This window comes from Rhinatrema bivittatum, chromosome 8, assembly GCF_901001135.1.
Source record: "Rhinatrema bivittatum chromosome 8, aRhiBiv1.1, whole genome shotgun sequence".
Lineage (NCBI taxonomy): Eukaryota > Metazoa > Chordata > Amphibia > Gymnophiona > Rhinatrematidae > Rhinatrema > Rhinatrema bivittatum.
This window is the reverse complement of record NC_042622.1, coordinates 145,320,999-145,328,758: the sequence shown is the minus strand read 5'-3', so window position 1 is coordinate 145,328,758 and position 7,760 is coordinate 145,320,999. Positions and strand designations below refer to the sequence as shown.

At 45.2% G+C, this 7,760-nt stretch overlaps 1 protein-coding gene across 2 annotated transcripts in view; it reads left to right on the top strand.

Moving 5' to 3' along the window:
- The first annotated feature begins 1,533 nt into the window (after positions 1-1,533).
- Positions 1,534-7,760, top strand: part of CDC42BPG (CDC42 binding protein kinase gamma) — a 217,607-nt gene continuing 211,380 nt past the window's right edge. The window contains exon 1 of one of the 2 annotated variants that reach the window (XM_029611052.1): positions 1,534-1,993. In XM_029611052.1, coding sequence (XP_029466912.1) covers positions 1,816-1,993 — 178 coding nt within the window. In that variant the 5' untranslated portion in view covers positions 1,534-1,815. Of the gene's footprint in view, positions 1,994-2,151; positions 2,278-7,760 lie in introns of those variants that run through there. The other variant, XM_029611053.1, reaches the window with a different exon arrangement.

Sequence of the window (7,760 nt, the reverse complement as noted above, 5' to 3'; positions counted from 1 at the left end):
TCTTGGTGAGCCCTGTCTTCATCCTCTGATTCTTACAAGACCAATATTTTACTCAGGGCCCCTTCCATGTCTTATTACCAAATTCTGTAACAATCCACTGAAATTAACAAGACTGCTGTTCAGTCCATGCTCAGTGATGTTTGCATTTAAGCCATGGTCACTCCACACAGGTTACCCCGGCCTCTTGGAAGCCTGATGCAGCTGTTCTACTGCTGTTAGGGTTGTAACCACTGCTTCGTTCCAGTTACCCCAATACCTAGTAAGGCTGTTGATATATGTGTGAGTGGGTGCATTTGAGAAGTTGTTTGTGTCTGGTGTGTTTGTCTGTAAGAGGTTGATATATGTGTGAGGATGAGTGGGTGATGTATATATATGTGTGAATGAATGCAGGGCAGTTGGACTAGGGGGGAAGGGTGCACCTGAAGGACCTAAATATGTATACCCTAAAAGAGAGGAGAGACATGATAAGAGACATTTAAATACCTGAAAAGTATTAATGGTGGACAAGAGGCAAACTTTTTCAACATAAGCGAAGTTGTAGAACTAGGGTCATGATGTGAAGCTTCAAGGTGCCATCTGCCTCGTATCATTCAAGAGGGAAGATTCAGGAACGTCAGGAAATATTTTTTTCATAGAAAGGGTAATGAATGCCTGGAATGCCCTTTATGAGGAGGTGGTGAAGACATATATGTATATGGATGCATGATGTATGCATGATGTGTACATTTTTTGTCAGCTCAAATATATTTTCTTTAACCTGCTTTTCCCAACAGGGCTCAAAGTGGGAGGTATGTATAGGTGGTGTGGGGGATAATGTATGTGTGTATATAAGAAGTGGAGACTGATGTATATGTGTATGCAGGAGGTGTAGGGGCTAAAATGTAGATAGCAATATATTAATGGGAACGATCGACCGATACTTAGCTAGTAGATACTATATATATAGTAGATACTATATATTATTAATACATACTCTCTCTCTCTCTATTTATTTATTTATTTATTGTTTTTGTTATACAGAGTTTCATGATAGGCATCACATCAACCCGGTTTACAAATAACAAGGAGTGTAAAGCATAACGTAACGTAAAAAACAATATTTTCAATAAGAACCTTGAACTTTAAATACAGTGAATCAGAAAAAGGGAGAGGGAAAGTTACAAAAAACAAGGAAAATAAACTTGGGATGGAAGGGGAGAAATTGAACAGCACAATATTTACTATATATATATATTTTCTATATATATATTTTCTATATATATATAGTATCTACTAGCTATATATCTATATAGATATATATCTATATAGATAGATACTATATATATATATATAGTATCTACTAGCTATATATCTATATAGATATATATCTATATAGATAGATACTATATATCTATATCTATATATAATCTACTAGCTATATATCTATATAGATATATATATAGAGAGAGAGATAGATCTATATATAGTATCTACTAGCTATGTAGAGGTGGTGTCTCCCAGCACTTCCTGACAGCGCGCACCTGGCCCTCACCTGCCCTTGGTGAGGGGGTGGGTGGAGCTGCACACGGGGCTTGGCTGCCCGCCCTCGTTATTCACTGTGGAGCGGGCGGGGCGAAGGCGCGAGCTCTCCCCGACCGCGTCCCAGGTAAGCTCCGGAGCGAGTCCCCCTGTGGCCCCGATCCCGGGAGCAGGCGGCGCGCGTGCAGCCCCGGTGCCAGCTCTTCCGGAGAGTTACCGGGAGTCGGAGAAGCAGAGGCGGGGGGCGGGCCGTCCCCAGAAGCTGGAGCAGCTCTCCGGTGCAGGAAGTCCTTCAGCATGGCGGCGGAGGAGCGGCTGCGCGAGCTGGAGCGCCTGCTCGTGCCCCGGGGAGCGACCGAGGAGGAGTGGCTGAGCGTGGAGAGCCTGCTGGACGTGCTGCTGTGCCTGTACCAGGAGTGCAGCGACTCCCCGCCACTCCGCCGGGACAAGAGCGTCGCCGACTTCCTCCGCTGGGGTGAGCCGGGCCGGGGAGATTAGGAGTCCCTGCTTCCTGGAAGTCGCTTGGGGGTGGGGGTGGCTAAGTATATTTATTTTTGGTCAGGAACGCCTCCCTGGCGAGCCTCGCCCACTGTGAGCCCCTGAGCATGCGGGGATGCTTTGGTGCTGTTTGTCATCAGGAGGTTGCGCTTTGCCGGTACATCCTGTCCGCAATGTTTTGCTGAGCACAAGAGCTGCCTCTCCTCGTCTTACAGAGCCCTTTCTCTCCGGGAGACACGAATGGCCCCTGATAGACACACGGTGGGGTTATTATGAATAAGGATATTATTTCATCTTCCAGGGAGACAACCAAAGCAGTGGGAACTGGATAGGCCTTTGTTAAAGCCCCCTTTGAACTCTGTGTGGGCTCCATGCTTTTTAGAGGGGACTTACAACAAAGTAAAATATATGTATTCATATATAGGATCTAGGTTATTAAATAAAAATATGTGGGTACCTAAAATGGTATATCTGTTAGAGAACCCTAAAATAGGATAAGTGTATGTATGTGAATATGCACCCTTATAAACATATACATAGATAGTTACTTATAGAGCATATAAGTTTCCATCTTTTTTTTGGGGGGGGAGAGATGCTGCTAGGCTCACAAATATTTGGGTGGGGAGAAAGCTGCAGTTTCGTCTAATTTTTAAACCAATGAGTTGTCTCCATATGAAATGGAGAAAAACCTGCCAGATGTAGTCATTGTGCATTAAGTATGCACCTCCTTGTTGACAGGGGTAGTTGACTAACTTTTCATTAAAATTTAATTAGCAACTATTTATTATTAAGGAGAAACATTTGCAGGTGTGAGGATGTCTACTCTCAGATATTTTGCTTCTTTTGTTACCTAAACCTTTATAATAAGAACTGGCTGTCTGTTAGCAGTATTTTGGGAGGAAGAGTGGAAGCTGGTGCTGGCTTTCTAACTGGCAGGCCGATACAGTACAGTGCGCTCCGTTAGCCAGCGATTGATCGTGCGTTGAAAACGTGCGGCCAACCCCCCCCCCCCCCTCCCCGAAACTAATAGCGCCCGCAACATGCAAATGCATGTTGATGGCCCTATTAGTTATTCCCGCGTGATACAGAAAGTAAAATGTGCAGCCAAGCCACACATTTTACTTTCAGAAATTAACGCCTGCCGGCACCTGGAAAATAACCTCCGACTTAATAACATAGCGATATTATGTCGGAGGCGCCAAAATTAAAAAAAAAATTTTTAAAATAAAAAATCGGCCTGTGGCCCGCGGGTTGGAAGATGGACGCTCAATTATGCCGGTGTCCATTTTCCGAACCTGTGGCTGTCAGCGGGTTTGAGAACCGACACCGGCAAAATTGAACGTCTGCTGTCAAACCCGCTGACAGCCGCTGCTCATTTCAAAAAGGAGGCGCTAGGGACGCGCTAGTGTCCCTAGCGCCTCCTTTTACCGCGGGCCCTCATTTAAATACTTCATCGCGCACCCAGAAGAGTGGCTTGGGCGTACATTGGGAGAGCGGGCACTCGCCTTGGAGCGCCGACTCTCCCGCCGATTTTACTGTATTGGCCTGTGGGATATAAATTGAAGAGCTAGGACAGATCTTGCTTCTCTTTCCAGCAATTGGGAACCCTTAGCAGCTCCCCACCAGGGCATATAAACTAGCTCCTTCAAAGCTTCCTAGATGGAGGAAGGAGACTTTCAGTATGAAAAGCAAGACTACAAATCTCAGCATGCTTTTGAGCTGGGGATTATTTAAAATAAATGGAATAAAAGACCATCCCTCTTCCTCCCTGGCAGTGGGTGAATGCTAATGTGTAGCTGTGGAGACATTTTATCCAAAGAGCGAATACTTTGAACCTTAGACCCTCCTTTGCAGTGCTCTTGTGCATGTGGAGAAGCATTGGATTGAGGAAGAGTGAAAGTACACTAGGGAGGTCAGGATCAGGGTGTAATTTATAGATAAAAATGAAGTGGAACTATGGAGAGGGGAGGTAGAGTGGGGGGGAACACGTCCAGGGCCGGGTGTGACTACATGAGGGGGGAGGGTCAGGGCCTGGTGTGAACTGTCTCCTAAACACATGCGTACTCTTACATACATTTGTCACCCATTTCCTTATCCCAGCGATCCTCCATCACCCGCCCCACTAGTGCTCAAATCTTCAGCCATTCTTTGCCCACCAGTGCTCAGTAAGCACTAGTAGGTGAAGGACAACTGGGTGTTGAACACTACTAGATGCTGCAGCTGTAGGGTCACTGTGGCGAGGAGGAGGATGATAGAATGGAGGCCTCTCTACCACCTCACCTGTACCCTGTAGATCCTGGTTCTCCACCCCCATGAGCCTCCCTCATTGGTCCTAGAGCTCTCCCCCAATCCCTGCTGGTCCTCAAGAACCATTCCCCATCCCTCCAGCAACTCTCCTCCCCTCCCTTCTTGGCCAGTAAGGCATAGGCCTCCTCTTTCAGCTAGAGTGAGCTGGCTATCCTCTGTCTTGGGAGACGGACAGGGACAGACTGGCATTACTGTATACTCTCTTCAGACAGCATACGGGGCAACCTGAAATTCAAAAGCATATGCCCTTTGCCTCCTCGGGGGGAGGAAGGGAGCGGCACTGTGTGATCTCCTCACTCGTTCTAGTCCTCTCTCCCTTCCTCAAGCAACACCTTCTATCCCTCTCCCTTCCATCATTCACTCTTTCCCTGCCCACTCGATCACCTCAGTCACAGATGTCCTCCCCCCTCTGATTCTCACTCACAGCCCACAACACTTTCAATCCCCTTGGTCAATTCCTCCCCCCCCCCCCCCTCCACAAAACCCACAGACTCTTCAATCCTCTCACTCAGTCTTTTGCCCCCTTCTGCTCGCCACAGCCCCTCACTTGGGGAGGGGGGTGGAACAGGTGTGAAGTGTCTGGATTAGGTGGCAGAGTGGCTGTCCTCTGCTCTGTCTGCTTCAGGCTCCTCCTCTTTGCTTCAGGCTCCCTGAAGGCTACAGTAGAACACATCTGCTGCTTCGCTTTTCAGGTCTGAAAGGAAGTGCTGGAACTGCGTTCCAGGCCGTTCCCCCAAAGAAATGTAAGCTCTGGTCAAGATATGTTCTTGTCCTCGGGCACCTGATGTTTTGGCATAGCAGCTTCTGGGAAAAACACACAGGTTTTATTCCCAGAACTCATGACAGCAACTCTTATTTGTTTGTTTGTTTGTTTATTTATTTATTTAAGGCTTTTGTTTACCGACATTCGTCAGAGATATCATGCCGGTTTACAATGCAAAAACAGGGAGAAGTAGAAAGAGAAATCAGTTACAAAAAATATGGATCCGCAGAATGGGAGAAGTGAGCGTGCAAAGGATAGAGAGAGAGTGTGCTTGATGCATGGAGAGGCAGGGATAGATGCATACGTAGGAAATCATAAATAACTAACAAACTAAGACAGCATTTTACAACAGCGGTAGCATTATCAAAGTATAATTCTCTCTATAGAATAAATTGAACAGATCAGGAGTTTGAAAACTCTTGGTTTTCACTCCTTCTTCTCCATCAGGTTTATAACTCTGGTTGTGCGCACACCATCCTGGTTTCCTTTTGCTCTCTCCTATGGCACCCGCAAGCCAGCCCCGCTCTGGTACCTCATACCAGCTTCAGTCAGAGGAGGTGCATTAAGGCTGCTAGTGCCAATGGGATATTTGTTCCCACCATCACTATGACAATCAGGTTAGACTCCCAAGTGGGCTTTAAATAACTTTTCCCAACCTTGCCCTCCCCATCCCAGATTCTGGCCTTTTTTTCATGGTGGCTGTAAGAGACCATTCAAATAAGTTTGTTAGGTTTTGTCTTTTTTTTTTTTATTTCAATGTATGCACTCTGATGGAACCTGTCCTGAAACTGTGGCAAGTTTGGTATACTGGGGGTAAGCAAGAGAAAGTTCAGGTTTCCATATCTGAATTGTAACACTTTTTTTTTTTTTTTTTTTTTTGTGACTGCAGTGATGGGATTGGATAATCCTATTGTGGACTTTCGGTTTTGGATATTTATGTTGGGGAGGGCAGAGAAAGGATTAGAATTCCGGGACAGGGTCTGGAATAGAAGGGAAGGATCAGTGATCTGTGGGGTAGGGGATAGAGGGAGCTGGGGGAAGGCAGTAACCTTGCTGCCTCCAGAATTTTGTTTCCCTAATCACAAATTCAGGCCTGAAGCTTGGGGCTTAACTTCAAGAAATCAATGTGTAACTCGCACGGGTATGTACCAGTTCCATGGGCAGCTGCAGGACCATGGTCAATGATTAACTGCACTAATTATTTCAAGACCACCAACCAAGTGAAAAATCTAATCAAACTCTCTCTTAAAAAAAAAAATCACTTCAGCTATGACCATTTACTTGTCTCTAGCAAACATGAGAAAAATGATTAGTCTTTAAAAAAAATTTTATTTTTAAAGACATAGATTATACTGAATTACCTACATCATCATTGTTTCCCATGTCTTGAACAGGAGTAAAATCCCCTTTGTCTTTAAACATTATTATTAGAAAACTAATAATTTTTCTGATTGCTATAGTCAAATAAATGGTCTAAGCTGAAATTATTTTTTTTTTAAAGAGTTCAATAATTGTGTGCCAGGTTGAAGTGTAATGGTACAGAAATCCATGGCTACGCTGTATCCTCCATCCTTTCCCACCCTGAGAAGGCTCATGATATACTTATTAGGAGGATGTTGATATTCATTCATTGTGTATTTCTAGATCCACTGAATAAAGATTTTGTAGGGGTGGGGGCAGGGTGGCTTCAGGCAGGTCCTGGTCTTCCCTCACAGCCTACCTATTCTGGCCAGACCCGAGTTCTTGCAGTGTGCACTGCCTGCTGTGCTCCTACCTACACCTTTTAGGGTTCTCTGCCGCATGCGGATTGAGTAAAGTATTTGGTGGCTAGCTTCTGCTTCCAACTTAAAGTGACTCCATGCTCTGCCAGGAAATTAACATGGTTTATGGGGTATGGTTTATTTTTTAACCTCCTGTTTCAAATCATTTATTTCCTAAGGCTACTGATTTAGGGCTCCACACACTTCTAGCAGATAAGTGAGGCGTTAAGGCCCCTGTACAGATCGCAGAGGAGACCTGGTCTGGAGGCTGCATTTCCAAAAGGGATATAAATAGAAGAGAGGAAGCTGTTGAAATGGTGCAGCGGGGAGGTTTAGGGACCTCGGTGTGCAGATCCTAGAGAAGAGGTGGTGGGCACTGGGCAGGAGGTTAAAATAGGGGCAAACAAATACCTCCAAGATATAAATGTGCAAGAGGCACATCCCTGGAAAGGAAGTTCTGGAACTCAAGACTCAGCTAATCAAGAAATCATTTTTTTTTAAAACCCTTTTTATTGAAGCTTTCCAATAATTAGTTTCCTCCTCCAGATTGTATTCTCCGCTTGGCAGTTTATTTGCATTAAATCTGGCTCCAAGTTGTAGATTATTGTACCCTGCCCTGAACTTTGGAGGGGCAGTTAAAGAAAAGTGATAGACTCAGGAGTAGCATAAAGAAGCATCAGAGAGAGGGTAATGAGTGCATGGAGACAAAACCATTGATAGAATTCAAGAAGATCTGGGGTAAGCACTGGGGGCTGAGGGGTAAAGCCTAGGATGGGAAGAGAGGATCCTCGGTGGTGGGGGAATGAGGGGTAAAGTTGCATATCGAGCATGATCTGTGCATGAGAAGGGTAGACATAGATTGAATGGTCTGGCGCTCCTTATGTGCTGTTGTATTCTGTTACCTGTACTCTTTC